At 54.6% G+C, this 14,997-nt stretch overlaps 1 protein-coding gene across 34 annotated transcripts in view; it reads left to right on the top strand.

Annotated features, from left to right (window-relative positions):
* MICAL3 (microtubule associated monooxygenase, calponin and LIM domain containing 3) overlaps positions 1–14,997 on the top strand; it is a 144,501-nt gene that overhangs the window by 93,313 nt on the left and 36,191 nt on the right. For 33 of the 34 annotated variants that reach the window (XR_004317128.1, XR_004317127.1, XR_004317129.1 and 30 more), the window contains 2 exons: positions 1,335–1,423; positions 2,067–2,154. Coding sequence is in view for 30 of the 34 variants with exons in the window: in XM_032473009.1 (XP_032328900.1) it covers positions 1,335–1,423; positions 2,067–2,154 (177 nt within the window). In the remaining 4 variants the exon portion in view is untranslated. Of the gene's footprint in view, positions 1–1,334; positions 1,424–2,066; positions 2,155–14,849; positions 14,970–14,997 lie in introns of all 34 variants that reach the window. The other variant, XR_004317130.1, reaches the window with a different exon arrangement.

Here is a 14,997-nt window from a genome sequence, read left to right as displayed (position 1 = left end):
AAAAGTCTCTACTACCCAAAGCAATCTACAGATCCAGTGCAGCCCCTGTCAGAATACTTGTGACATTTTTTCACAGAACTAGAATAAACAATTCCAAAATTTGTACAGAACCACGAAGGACCCCGAGTTGCCAAAGCAATCTTTTGTAGGTCTTCCCCCCCCCCCCTATTTTTTGATCACTAATTCACTCTTCTTAGTCAATATTGGTCTGTTCAGATTTTCTGCTTCTTTATGACAGACCTGATGGGTTGTGTGTTTCTAGGTGACCCAGCTTTTGGCCCATGATTGTTTATAATAGTTTCTCGTGATCCTTTGTGTTTCTGTGGTGTCAGTTGTAATGTCTTCTCTTTCATTTCCAATTTTGAGTCTTCTGTCTCTTTTTCTGAATTAGTATAATAATGGTTTGTCAATTTCGTTTATCTTTTCAAAAAAAAAACAACTCTTAGTTTCATTGATCTTTTTTATTGTATTTTTGGTTAGGTTCTCTAGTTTTGAGAACAGGAAAGTTCATTTGTCAAAGGAACTGCTCCCCAGATGAGAAGGAGGAGTGGGGTTACTCCTGTTTCAACAGTTTCTGTAGTAGGGTCTATCCTTTAATTTTCAAAAGCCTTGGCTCTAACTGGGAGTAAAGAAAGAGTTGGGGGGAAAATGACCCTTTGTGACTGAATCCCACTACCAGCTTCATGGGAAAATGTTTTTCACACTCTTGACCACACCCACGGAGAGGCATGCGTGTTACACCGGGACCTGGAGGTCTTGGGCCGCACAGCTGAGACCTGTGGGAAGTAACACTTGACTGACGGTGCCGCTGTGCACTCTGATGCTTCTCACTCAGTTTTATTCTGTTTCATTCTAGTCACAGTCCGTTGTAGGATTTTTTTTTTGGTTGGTTCTGTATTGTTTTTTAATGCTGATCCTGGCCCACTAGGGGTCAAAGCTGCAGCTTGGTGATGGCTTGTGGGGGGAACAGGAGGGGCTCTGGCAGAGTTAACGGTCAGTGCCACCCCACCCCCAGCAGCCTTCACGCCTCCACCACTTGTGTTCATTCTTGGTTTCTCCAGAAATGCCCCTCTGGCCTTGCATGTGACCACACTTTGTTCTCCACACACTGCCACTTTGTCTGCTGGCCCTCCCACACAGGCTTGTCTTTTCTCTCAGCCCTGATTAGGGTATGGCTCCGTGGCCTCCACACATCCAGGAGAGAAGGGCCTGGCCTCCCTGAACAGGAACCCTTGGCCTGGGAAAGGCTGGGGCTGGGGTTGGGGACTAGGGCATCAAGTTCAGATTTTCAGAACCTGCTCGCTCCCTCTTACTCCGCCTCTTGGTGCCTGCAGGTAAATTCTACTGCAAACCACACTACTGTTACCGACTGTCCGGCTCTGCACAGAGGAAGAGACCAGCAGTGGCTCCTCTGTCTGGAAAGGTAATAGTGATTCATCTTGGTGGCGGTGGGGGGTAGCAGGTGCCATTCCAGTGCAGTAACAGGTCAGGGTGTGGCCTGCAGGCAGGCCCTGAATGGCCGCTGAATTGCCTTTCCTGTGAATGGGGACGGTCTGAGAGATGGTCACAGTCCTGTTTGGGGAGGGAACAATGTTTCAAGCATAATCTCATGTTATATCTCACTAAAGTAATGTTCCATCACCACGTAAGTTGGATTTGGAAACCGTGTCAGGCCCTCCTTTATGCTCACTGTGTACAAAAGAAGCCTCTGCCTCCAGAAATAAGTACCTTTCTGAGAGGAGGACACTGAAAAAGGACTTGGCTATAAATAAATGCTCTGCGGCCAGTTCCTTTAACTTTACTTTGGGAATTATTTATCTTCTTTTTGTTTAATGAGAGTAATCAGCTCCTGCCCCATCTTTGTCAGGGAAGCTGGGTGTCCTCTTCACCGTGTGGTGTTGCCGTGTTGGCCTGCGGGCTTCCGCTGACTGCACAGGGCCTGTGGGAAAGGGGTCCCGGGTGGTGAAGACTGTGTCCCGACGTGACTCCAGCTGCCTGGTGGAGCCAGCCTCCTGAAATGGGGGTGCTCCACTCAGTCCCTCTTCCTCTCTCGCGGACTCTCTTAGGAGGCCAGGGCGCCCCTGCAGGACGGCCCCGCCACAGACACCAGTGGACGCCCCAGCGCCGGTGCCAGCCCTGCCGAGAGAACTCCAGGTAGCCTCACTTCCTTGTTTGGCTGGGTGGCGCGTCACTCTCTCGGCCTCTGTGATAAGGCCAAGGGGATGAGCCAGCACTTCCAAAACAACATCTCCTCGATTGGGCATCAGGTGGCCCAAAACCCTCTGGACTCCTTTTTCATGTGCCAGCTGCTTGCATTTGGAGTCCCTTTTCTCTATGGCCTGTCAGAGGTGCTGTTACAAATCAGAGGGGAGTTTCACTGGCAGACTGTGAGCCAGTAGGGGTGGCACCGCCAGGCTCGGCCTCGCCCATGCAGAATCTCCAGGTTAGACCGCTGCAGCCCTGGGACTCGCCCACACCCATCAGACACCTTGGGGGCTGGCCCAGGCCCTGTCAGGTAAACAGGAGTTCAGAACAGGCTGCTTTTAGCGCTGACCCCGGCGAGGTAGCAGGCTCCTCAGACACAGAGCGTGGAATTGGGACAAGGCCCGTGATCCGGAAGTGTGTCCACTTCCTCTTTCCTCCGTCCTCTGGCCTCTTTCTTGCTCAGGCGTCTAGACGAGCTGGCCCTGCTCTCCCCTCTCCCCTGCAGCCCCTGAAGGACATGCCTGTCCTGGCTGTCTGAGGGTGTTCACGCTCCTCACGAGGGTCAGGCCCTAATTTGTCCCACTTTCACTACCACTTCTTATGTCAGGAGGGGAGTGCCACCACCCGCAGCCCTAAAAACACGTTTATTCTGGCCTTGAAGGGCAGGAGACGGAATGGCTCGGGGGCACCAGGCTTGTTGTGAATTGTGTTTTTTTCCTTAAGATCACCTCTCTCAACTCCCTGTCAAACCAGCCTGTGAGGTGGGGCCACTGTTCCACAGACATGGGTGGCCCTGACAACCTGCACGGCCCCAGACTGCTCACGGCCCAGGGTCACTGCAGCCAGTGGGGAGCAGTCATCAAGGTCACATTTCTGCTTATCACAAGTGTCAAAGCAAACCTATCTCAAGCAGTCATTTATAGGCTCTTAGAAATCACCCTATAAAAACCATGTAAAGATGATCAGCTAAGGCCAGAAACTGGAGAGGGAGTTGGGGTGGAATTTCCACAGTGGGAAAAAAGAGGAATTATCCACTCCACCTTCAGATGGGAGGCTCCCGGAGTCACTCCTTTCCTCATGCTTAAGAACTAACGGAATCCTCGCGGTGCTGTTCTGGGGCAGGGGGATGTGCCCTGAGGCTAGGTGGTGCCCCCGGCTGCAGTGCCAGGAGGCTGAGACGAAGCAGAGCCAGTGGGGCTCGGTGAACTCGGCTTCTGCTGCTCCATGTGTCCTGCAGGTGGGACCAGCATTTTGTAGCCATGTTTAAGCCACGAGTGACTTGGTACCTCTACAGCCTTGAACCCCTTTGTAATCTGTCTTTCTCAAAAAGCGCTGACAGGCCTTGCAGCAGGGGAGCTGGCAGATGACATAAGGAAAGGGGTCTAGACAGAGACGCCGTTGTGTGCCTTTGAGCAGCTGAGCACCACTGGGTACTCAGCAGGCGACGCAAGGCGCTAAGCCCTCCTTGTGGGCTTTGGTGCAGAGCGCCTTCTAAAGAGCGAGGCCCGCGAAGGTCAGGCCAAGTAAGCTGAGTACCCACCACCCAGCTCAGTTTGCCAGCCTTACTATCTGCTTTGAGAGCGTGGGGCTTCAGGTTTTTAGGAGTCGTGGAGAATTCAGGGCTCTGTAGAGGAGAAGACAGTGTGAAGCAGGGAGAGATGATGAGAGCTGGTGATGTGGTAAAGTCACGACAACTAAGGCAGAAGCAGCCCGAGGACGTTCTTGATTCTGAAGGTGACGTGCCTCTGACAGCGCAGGGGTGTCGAGATACGGCCCTACGGCCGCCGCAGCCTGAGCCCCAGTTAGAGGTGCCCTCTGGGCTGTGGGAAGGCCAGCGCCGAGGGCCTGAGAGGTTCAGTTGTTTCAGAGGCTTCAGCCTCTGGAGACCTGTGCTGGACCTGGGTGGGCGTCTGACCTGCCCGGCCTCCGCAGAGGAGGAGCAGGGTCACAGGTGTGTTCTATCCTTGGCATGAAATCGACTTCTTTTTCTTCTTTAATGGGGATTTCTTTTTTTAAATCCCAAATTAAAGCTTTGTCTGGTTAGCTAGAACTTCCTTTTGAAAAGCTTCAGGAGAACTCAGGTGTTCTACGACTCCAGGCCGTGTCTTGGGCAGTGGTCGTCGCCCCAGGTCCCCGGCCCACATTCTCAGCTGCGCGTGTAGGGGTGTGACTCCTGCCCCCCGGGTGGAGCTGGAAGCCCTGTGACTGGGTGGCACTGGTTGTTCTGTGCCCCCGTTTCCCTCTTCTCTCGTACATTCTTTTTCTCATGCACCAAAATTACTGCCATTGCAAAAAAACAAACATAGCCCACAAGTTAGAGGAACCTAGTCCCGCATTGTCTGTCTCTGGCAGCCTTGCCTACAGCTGCTGCCTGCTTCAGTGTCTTTGTAATGTGCTTTAAATATAGAAACCTCTCTTTTGTCCTCGGTATCTGTAATGCTTCGTTTCCAAGCTGCTGATACGGACTACTGCAGATCAGTGGGCCTGGCCAGGACTTTCTTACCCTGGCCTCACAGTCCTGCCCTGACTTTAGGAAGCCTTTGGACAACAACAGTCAGAGAAAGAAAACCCCCAAGTTGGGTCTTATCCCCGTGAATACAAGACCCTCAGTTGCAGGTTTTAGGTCCTTGTTTCAGGCAGAGGCACCCCCTCGACATCTGAAATGGTGGGAACCATAAATGAAGCAGACAGCCCCGGGCACCACAGGAAGGGATGGGAGCTTCTCAGCACAGGGACAGAGATGGGGTGGGAGAAGCAGTCCCTTGTCTGCCATCTTCTGGAAAGTTGACAGAAGACTGCCTTGCTGTGGCAGGTGCCTGCCCCGTCCCCAGACACCCCTGCACGGTCACCCCTGGGTTCCATAGTTTGGATGCTGAATGAGCCATTAAGAAATGCAGGCATTCGCCACACCAGCTAGAACAGCCACTTGCTATGAGGAATTCCATTTCTGGGTTCCGGCCGTCAGGAGGACATTACGAGATCTTCCCACTGCTTCTCAAGCCCTCTTCCCTTATAGGCATTTCTGGAAGACCTATTAGTAGAGCAAAGAATTCGGTACCCAGCTTAAACCCCCAGCCCTACCCCGAGTCACGGTAAATGGTGATCTGTGAACATTTATATACATACACGTGTGTGTTTATGCAGGTTGAATTTCACCTGCAGTAGATGTTTATATGTTGTGTCCTAAGTAACAATAACAGTACTGATGACGCTTTTTCTAAGCGTCTTGTTCCCTGGTTCTGGAAGGCAAGGGGGCATTTCCCCTGGGGAGCTGTGCCTGACCTGGCGTAGTCTTTCGGAGGGCCGGAGCAGCCAGGCACACTGGTGCACAGGGGACTTCAGGGTGAGCGTCTCGGAAAATGAGCAGTGCACATGCCCAGCCCCCGAAAGTGACTTAGATGAACCCCAAGAGCCACTTGGCGTTCAGTGTGTGGCCTCCCGGGCCGTTCCTCAGCTTGCTGCTGTCTCTTGGTGTGCACTGTGTCTGTAGGACAGTGGGACATTTTTAGACCCTCCTGAAAGGAGCATCAGCTTGGCCTTGAAGGCCTGACCAGTGAATTAAGGGGTTCCGTACCCCTTTCCTGGGCTGTTGAGGTAGGGAAGAGAGCAGGCGGTTCAGAGAGGCCAGGGCTTTGCCTGTAAGGCCGCACCCGTCCACCTCCGGCCTCGTGTCTGCCTTTGTTGCTAACCTGTGTTCCTCTTAGTTTCGGTGTGTATCTTTGTGAGTTGTTTTTTTTTAATTGTGTAACTTTGTTTCTCCGTTACTGTGAAACTAAGGTGTTGTGCTTTTAATTTTTTTTTAACAAATGTTATCCTTCTTATTTAAGAGAATAAATTCCAAACACTCTTCAGGTTTCTGAGTATTTCTTTTCCTCCGCTTTTTCCTGATTGGAGGGTGGGAAAGGGTCGCTCAGGGAGTGGGCCTGAAACCGTTGTGCCTCCGGACTCTCAATCCTGGGCCAGGGTCAGGAGAGAGTGTACGTGTGTTAAAATGGGGAAATGGCATGTATATACCTAAAACGTAGGTTCCCGTTAACAAAAGGGTGGCATGGTGGGAGACATTCTGCTTGGTAGCAGCTGCAGGTAGAAGAGAGTGAGGAAGGTGCCCCCCCCCCCCCCGGCCCCACATTCAGTCAGCCAGTGCGAGGGACCGAGGGCTGGAGCCGGTGGCGGAGGGGCAGGAGACCACACTGAGCCTGCGTCTGCCTGGGGCAAGGAGCCCAGCGCTGCTCCTGTTTCTGACTCTGGCCACTGCCCTGGGGGCCGGGAGTAGTTAGGTGTCTCTGCTCTGCCTTGAGGCTTTCCTACATGTAGCAGCCAGGCAGGGGTTCAGGAGGAGGACTCCTCCTCAAGATTCTGAAGTTAGCCCTTACCTTGCAGCTCACACCCAGCCCAGCACCTAGCAAGTGCCCGCAAGTAGACGAGTCACAAGCGCTGTGGGCAGGGGAGGCAGCCAGGTCAGGCCCCTGCAGCCGTGTGCTGGGCGTGCCTCTTCACCACTTGTACAGGGGGTGGGGTTGGGTTTGCTCAGGAAACCTTCCAGCGCCTGGGAGGGGAGGCAGGGCCACTTCAGGTGTTTCCAGGTTTCTCCAGTGCACGAGCACCGTCTCGTGTTGACTTCCTGTGGCGTGGCTTCTGCACAGCTCTGCAGACATTACGATCGTTCCCTGAATATTCCTGAGGCACCTTATGGATCTGCAAGGACAGTGGGTGAGAAGTTGAGCCGCTGCCCACACCCAGCCCCTGACTCAAGCCGAGCAAACTCCACCTTGCCTCTGATGATGTCCTTCCCTCTCCACGAGCATACACAGGTGTGGCCAGAGGTCCCCAAAGTGTGAAGAAGGCTCACCACTGACAGAGGCCCCTCTTTGGCACTTTGGGGACACCTCCCGGCAGGGGAACAGGCTGAGAGCAGGCGCCTGGGGCCATGCTAATGATTACTGGAAAAATCCTCACCGCAGAGTCGGATTTCTGTCGCCTCTTGTGTGTTCTAATTTACCTCTGTTTCTGTACTTGTCAGCTCACTGTGATTGTATGTTAATCGCATGAAACTGTCCCTAGTGTGTGTCTTCAGTGATGGAGTCCCTGTTCTGCATTTCTGTAGAGTGTCAGGATGATTTCCAGTGCATCGCTGCTGTTCCATGGTGTCCTTGCCCAGAATTGTAGGTCTTTGATAGTTGTTTATGCTGAGGAGCCCAGGTCACCAGAGAAGCCTGCTTCCCTGAGGTGCCAAAGCCACCTTCCCTGCACCCTGGGTCCTGGTGTCACTGGGCCTCCTCCAGAGCCAACCCCCCGGAAAGGTCGGCCCCCCTGAGTGTCCCTGGAGACCCTCTGCCAAGTGTGGAGCGGGGACACCAGATGGACCTGGGCCTTAAACGGACACGACAGAATTGGGGCTGTTTCACTGCAAAGGTCTCAGTAAATACGTTTTCATTCAGCATTCGTGTTCTTTCAAGGTAACGAAACCGGGCCTATGTGAATGTGAACTCCAGGGAAGCAGAGGCCCCCTGCGCTTGGTAAATGGCAGAGGTCCAGCCTGGAAGGTGTGGTGGGTGGCCTCTCCCTGGGACCTGAGGGAAGAGTGTCTGTGAGGCACCAAGCCTGGCCTGAGCTCAGCCTGGTGCCGAAGGAGCAGTTACGGCAGCCTGTCCGTTCTTGTTTCCCTGTTTTCTAGAACTGAGTAAGGATTAGAAAGACCAGGTTTGAGAGACCAGCTATAGAATTTCTGCCCCACCGTCTTACCAGTGACAGACTTACTGGGTTAGTAGGTTCTTCCTTTAAAAGTAAATGTTCTGCCCTAGAGTTCAGTCTAATGTGAATTACTTGAAACCAGCTCCCTGCATGCCTTTAGCGGGGCCCACCTTTCTTGGGGTGTCAGGATTGCTGGAGGCCCAGTAACGCTGGGACCTGGGGTGCAGGGAAGGCAGCCCCGGAGGCGCGTGGAGGCTCTGAGCCTCCGAGAAGCAGGCAGTGCTGGGCCCTAGGGTAACCGGGGGCGGGGACCAACCGGCTGCAGGGCGCCAGGTCTCGCTGCCTGTGCTCCACGCAGTGAGAGCCCCTTCTCTGCTGACGTCCCCCTCAAATGAAAGCAGGGAGTAACACTTGAAGTGCACTGACTCCTGTTGTTCCTCCCAAGTGATTGCGCTGGTTACTTTGCCATAGCAGCCGTTGTCACTAACTCCGGGAGAGCATTCCGGAAGACGCAGGATGGCGGGCAACTGACCTGCAGCACCTGTGGCACGTGGGGTGTTGTCAGGTGCTGTGTGCCCTCACCTCTCACCAGGCTCCCAGTGGGCTGTGAGGAGGGTGTCATCTTGCAGGGAGACAAGCACGTGGAAGGCAGGCAGACTGATCGAGGCCACAGAACTGACCAGCAGTCGGGGTGGAGGCTACCCCAGAGCCTGCACGCCCGCAGCGCCATGCCCTCCATCCGACTCCAGCTTCGGGCGTCCACCCTGGGAGAGAGGGGCTCAGCTCACAGGCACGGCTTGTCAGAACCACTCGTGGGCATCTGTCTAATCAATGCGTGAGCGTTTGATTATTCCTGGGATATACGTGGCCCCAGTTTTCGAGCAGTGATCCCAGGGCAAGGAACATGACTTTGGAAACAGTAGATTAAAGAACAAAGGGTTTCATCACCGATACGTGAAAGGGGAAAAATCAAAAGAAATTGAGGAAGAAAATAAAAACGTTGAATTGACTATATAATACGCTGAACTTTTCATTTTCTCCACATCAACACTTCTTTTGATCATCACAAATAAAATCAGCTCTGAAGTTGTATTACTAAGAATAAGCCGAGAACATTGCCTTCCTGTGTCCCCCAACGTGGAGCCGTGCCTGCCAGCCGTCCAGGGGTGGTTTATGTTCGCAGGGGCATTCAGGTTGTTCTCTGGGCCCCAGTGTAGCTCCTTCTGATGCGTAAATCCGTTGCTTATTTCTCCTTGTATGCACTCATTTTATTTCTGTAAAAGGGACCAGTGGTGGTTGAGCTGACGTCTTCATTCTCTTACTGCTGTCACAGCTGCCACTCGCAGTCCCCATGAGTATTTGCCTGCCCTGGACTGGGTGGAGTTGGCAGAAGGAAAGAGATGGGGTGGGATCTGCATCTTCATTCTGACTACTGGAGCAAAATCACCTGTGAAAGGAGAGAGACGTGGAAATTCTTACCTATCGAAGTTTGGGCCGCCTTGGACTCCACTCACACGTAAAATGACGCTTAAATCTGGGCTAACCAGACACGGCATTGTGATGAGCAGTTTGGCTTTGCAGTGTTTGGAGAGTGTGGTTGGGCACAGAAGTGCCCTCGGGTCTGAGCACCTGCAAGCACAGCAGGGAAGATGTCGGGACAGGGAGCCCATGAGCTTGCCGAGGACGTTTTTTGGAAAGTGGAGAGAAGAGGAGCTGAGGACAGAGGGAAAGACGCTTTTCCCACATTGTGTCTTCAAGTCTAGTTTCCTCCCTGGGTTTAGCAAAAGGACCTTCTGATGGTACCTGTCAGCTTCCAGCACCCAGCGAGGAGCATGGCCGGTCACCAGCTTTTGTCTCCCGCAGGCCCTGGCCCAGCCTGGTCGTCTGGCTCACACACATACACACAGCACAGCAGGCGGGGCTCAGACAGCGAGCAGTCCCCTGTGAGTGGGGTCTTGCAGGGGGTGGTGAGAGCCGGGCCCCTCCCCTGGGCGTCCTCTCTGCACCAGCCGTTCCCAGGGGTCCTCCATGTGCTGCGCTCCGGGGTCTGGCAGCAGAGGTGGGGACTCTGTCGTGATGACCTTGTCTGTCGGGCCCCGGCTCAGTCGGGTGGGTTGGTTGTGGCCTGTTGAGTGAGATGGAAGTAGTTTGATGTGACTCCAGGAAGGGTCCTCGGGCTCAGCACTCTTGACCTTCAGGCAGGACAAGTCTTTGCTGCACACTGTTGTCTGTATCCCCCGATGTCTCTGACCTCTTCCCGCCAGATGTCAGTACACCCCTTCCCAGGTTGTGACAACCAGAAATGTTCCCTGACACTGCCAGGTGACCCCTGAGGGAAAGACTCACCTGGTTGCTCACTGATCTAGACTAAAGTTGGAGAAGGATGTGACATAGATGTAAAAATGGCCTCGATTTTATTGTTCCCCTCAGAGATCAGGAAAGAGGGAGTGAGGCTAAGGAAAGGGATGCAGGCAGGGCCCCTGTCACAGCTGTGGGCGCAAGCCTGCCCGCACGTGGTGTTTGCTGACGGGTGTGTGTGCTGGCCGACCTCCACCGGACGGTTCAAAACGGAAGCACTAGTGCTTTCCCTGTCCCGCGGGGAGTTGCCCCTGCACCCCCGGAATATGCTCTTCCTTCTGTGGGGATGGATCATGGCTTCGGGGACCAGAGCTGGGTCTGGGTGGAACAGGTGTGGCTCTCGAAGGGAGATGCCGAGTTAAGCTGGTGCTCTGCAGACTGCTGGCCATGCCGTCTTGGGTCCTGGATCTCTCTGAGCCTCAGCTTCCCCCTCTAATAAAATCATAAAATGGAAGAAATGCTTCCTGCTCCTCTCACCTCATAAGGTTGTAAAGAGCAAATAAGCCAAAATGTTTGGAAACTTGTTTATTTGAAAGGGTTACAGGAATATCACCCATGACCACCATTGGTGGGGATGCCAGAAGCTCTGGAATAACCGGAGAGAGAGAGTGAGTGAGGATTACTTCTGCGAACTGGCTGGTGGGCCCCTCGGGCCTGGGCTTCCCAGGGGTCAGACAGGACAGCCCGCTGGGATGTGTTCCCAGCCGGCAGAGATTTGGGAGCAATGGGAGGAACCAAGAAGGGCTTGCTGGGCCGGGGACGCCGGGCCGGGAGTTGGCCCGCACAGCACGTTGAATCTCCGCAGGGCTTGGCTGAATTTGGTCTTGCTTTCTCCTCTGCCTGCATGGATGGGCTGTGAGGTCACCTCACTCCGTGATGTCCTGGGGCTCTTCAGTCACAGGTAGGGCTCACGTCAAGCTGAATTTTCAGCACCTCAGGGAGAGTCAGAGGACTGGGCGGGACTATAGCTTAGCTTAGCTTAGGCTGACGAGGGTTGCACATGGTCTGGAGACAGTCTGGTTTGACCTGCACCCCGGTCCCCGGGGCTTCTGTGCTCCCTCACGGACCATTAGTGGGAGAGGACGTTTGGTCTCCAGAGGAGGGAGAACAGTGCTTGTGGGTCAGTGGGGAGGTGCAGTAACGTGACGTGCTCCCTTCCTCGTCCCCAGGCCCTGTCCCCAGGCTCTCAAGGTTCTTTCCCAGGCCAGTCTCAGGACGCGCTCACAGACAGGAGTTGTGGTCGTTGCTGGAGGTGACCTCAGCTCCTGGGCCAGCTGAGGGGACCTGCGTATGAGACTGTGTGTCTGTAAGAAGACCCTGTGGTAGGGAGCCCTTCCTGGGATGTGGGTTTGTCTCTGTTGATAGATTCCGGGCAAAGACCCAGGATGTTGGCCATCACTTTCCACAGCTCAGAGACCAAGCCTGCTCTGGGGCTATGCGGTTGGCCCGGAGAGAGCCCTGGACCCAGCTCTGGACACTCTGGATCGAAGTGCCAGCAGATGGGAGGGACGAGGTTTGAAGCCAGCGTCTTGGGGAAAGCGCAGCGTGTGCAGCCTGGCGTGCAGATGCGCGGGCTTCTGCCTCACACCCCTCCCCACTGCTCACTCTTACTGGGTCTGGTCTGCCGGTCGGCACTGTGCTCCCCAAGCTCGGCTGCTCTCCACCGTGAGGTGAAGCCCCCGTTTTAAGACAGCAGATCATTTGAGGTGGTTTCTTGTCAGAGCCTCGCTGCCTGGAGTCTTCTGAGGCGCCGGCAGCCTGTAGGAGTGCCTCTTCTCTGGCGCTAAGGCAGCAGCTACAGTCTTTGCACAGACGGGGCATTTGCCCCTGTTCCTGGGGCCTGGAGCAGCAGGAGCCCCTTGAGAGACACAGAGTCCTTCACTGTTCTGTGTCAGGAGGAGGAAAGTGAGGCCAGAATATGTGCAGCCAATTTCTTCAAATTATAGTGAAGAATCGTTCTTGTTTAGCTGCAGGATGAGATTATCCTGAGTGTTTATCCAGAACAATCTCCTGAACACCTGCTCCGACGCACTGACGGGCTCCAGAGGCCCAGGTGACTGGGGCGGCCCCTCCCAGCAGAGCCGCTGGTTTGGGGGTTGTTGAGGAGGTAGATGGTGCTATAAAGACACATGTAGGGGCCCTTGGACCTGGCAGGGGTGTGGGGGGAGCAACAGGAAGAAGCCGGAGAGAAGGGAGGGCTTGGCTTACCTGTTGAGCCGTCCTCTTTACCTGCCTCTTAAGATTTCAGAGCTCAGTCCCACGGGTGGGTTGGTTGACAGGTCACTTACACGTAACTGGAGATCTTCCCTGTGTGAGACCTGCACCTGTGGCCTAGGTGACTCACTCACATCCTAGCTGGAGCTCAGCCGTCACAGGAGTTAAGAGAAAACATGGCCAAACCTCAGTGCTTCAGTCGAGCCCACAGCTTCCCAGCACCTAAGAGGTGGCTGTTCTGTGGGGGTGACCCAGCCGACTGTAAACGGTCAAGTTGAGATTCACATGTGAGGTATTTCAGCACGTGAAAAATCCATTATCAAGAGAGCTGCACAAGGCCTGTAACGTTTCTGTGCCCTAAAAGCACCCTTTTGCCTTGTCATGTAGTGGCGTGTGCCCCACCGGGATTCCCGTCTGCCAGGAGGGACCCTGGGAGATGTTGTAGTAACAAAAGCGGAAGGAATTTCACGTCAGAAAACCAACTTACAGCAGAAGTTCCGTGGGCTCCTGCGGAGGGGAGGGCCCCCAGCCTTCCTGAGATGACACTCCGGCTATGGGCTGTCCCGTCCCGTCTGGGTGGGCTTCCTGGTCTAGTTCTGATTTCTCCCTGTCGGCTTTCCTCTCCTGGCCTCTCTGCTAACTGAGTGTCCCCACAGCTTGTGTCCACGTGACCTCCTTTTCTCCGTGCCCCACGTGAAAATACCGCAGACGAAGAGTAGACGGGAGGTGTGTGCAGGGAGGTCACGGTCCCATCCCGCATGTCTGGGAGGAGGGAGCCCTGGGAGCAGTGTTGGACCTGCCCGCCTGAGCCTTTGGGCAGCAGGCAGTGACTTCATCACTTGCCTCCTGAGCAGACTCCTGAGTCCTCCTGTCGCATGACTTTGGGAAGGGAGGCGCTGTCACCCTTCTCCCTGTGGGGGGGTTTGCTGTTCAGGGCCGGAGTCTCCTTACCATCACCCCGAGTGCCTGCCCAGGAACGGGGTGACTGTTCCCTCTGCGGCGAAGTTACTCGGTCTGAACTGCTGATGTTCGTGGATTTCCCTGGGGTGAAGTTCTTGCTCTGTTCTTCTTCCCCATCTAGAAGAAGTACTGGATTTCACTCCGTATTTGTGGAGTTGCCACAAACTTTGTGCTTGGGCCCTTGCTCCCCATTTATTTCCCTTTCCACGTAAGGACAGTTGTCAGAAATACGTGGTAAGTTGGGACATTGTAGCCGGGTAGCCTTAGCTGTGTCTTTATCAAGGTGGGTTTTGATGAGGAGAAAGAGGCCAGAAGGCTGGTGTTGGAAAGGGTGGGCCCACGGTTAGAGCCTGTGCCTTCCAAGGGCCCGGGGGCGGGTTTGGAAAGTGTCAAGGCCATGTCTGCCTGCTGTGTCCCTGCCTCCTTTGTGCTGTTACGTGGGGTCCACGTGGTCCCTCATCTTGCAGGTGCCCTTGGCCAGCATCACAGCTCACACTTCAGGCCCTGAGCTCGGTGTCAGAGAGCGGTCCGGGATGGTCAGAAGGGTGCGGAGAAGAGGACGGGAGGGTGTGTACGCACGGCACAAGGGTTCGTTCTCAGGCCCGTGGTTGTCCATTGACCCAGATCTGTGAGTGAATGTGCCCCGGGTCTTGATTTTCATTAGAGGTTCTCTCGTAAATTTGAAGGATGCTGTTTGGTGGGAGACCCTGATCATTCCAGCAGGTACACTGAAACTTTATTCTGTGACTGCCTGGGTTCAGATAGAGTTCTCACTAACGATATTATGAAGAAGTTGAGAACATTGTACACAAAATTGCCAACCTTCCAGAACATTTTCTGCACAGCCTCTCATCACAGAAGTTACAAAATTGGTGCTCCCACCTGTTCCTTTCGTCGTTTATCACGGGGCTCCTGGGCTTCGCCCGACAGACCACCTGTCACCCGACCTTGGGTTGCCATGACTTCGCCCCTTACAGCTGAGAATATCCCCAAAGCCCGGTCACCTGCTCCCACCGCAGTGTCTGCCTCCTCTCCACCTGCAAGTCCCTCCCCCTCGCAGACCTCTGACAGCAGATGGCCGCTGTGCAGGGCGGTGTCTGAGCCCTGCTGCTCCCTCTACCCAGAGCGCTCTTCCCGCTGTCTCCCTCCAGGGACTGCAGTTTGCCATCCAGAGCAAGTGGAAACAACAAACCTGTGCGGGTGGGTGGGGAGATGTTACTAGGACTCAGGTGGGCCACCTAACTTGTGTTGCTGAGCCCAGTGTGTGCTGGGCTGGAGCAGAAGAGGAGGGCAACGTGTACGGGGCACTGAGGTGGCTCACACCTGTGATTCATTCCATGTGCGTGTTAACCCTGGGACACAGGGATAGCCCCACGACAGATGAGCAAACAGTGTTGCGGTGGCTCTGTAACTTCCTACAGTTTCTCGGCTGCCGCCAGTGGGCTTCGGTGTCTGACTCTGCACCCACCCGCGATGTCCTGTGACATGAGCCCAGGAAGGCGTGCACCGGGGCCTCTTCTGCCCGAACATGGGACCACAGGGTGCGTCAGCAGAAGTAACGATGGTGAT

Source organism: Camelus ferus, chromosome 34, assembly GCF_009834535.1.
Source record: "Camelus ferus isolate YT-003-E chromosome 34, BCGSAC_Cfer_1.0, whole genome shotgun sequence".
In the NCBI taxonomy this organism is placed as follows: Eukaryota; Metazoa; Chordata; class Mammalia; order Artiodactyla; family Camelidae; genus Camelus; species Camelus ferus.
Note: the sequence above shows the minus strand (reverse complement) of the source record. Positions and strands in the feature narration are given on the sequence as shown.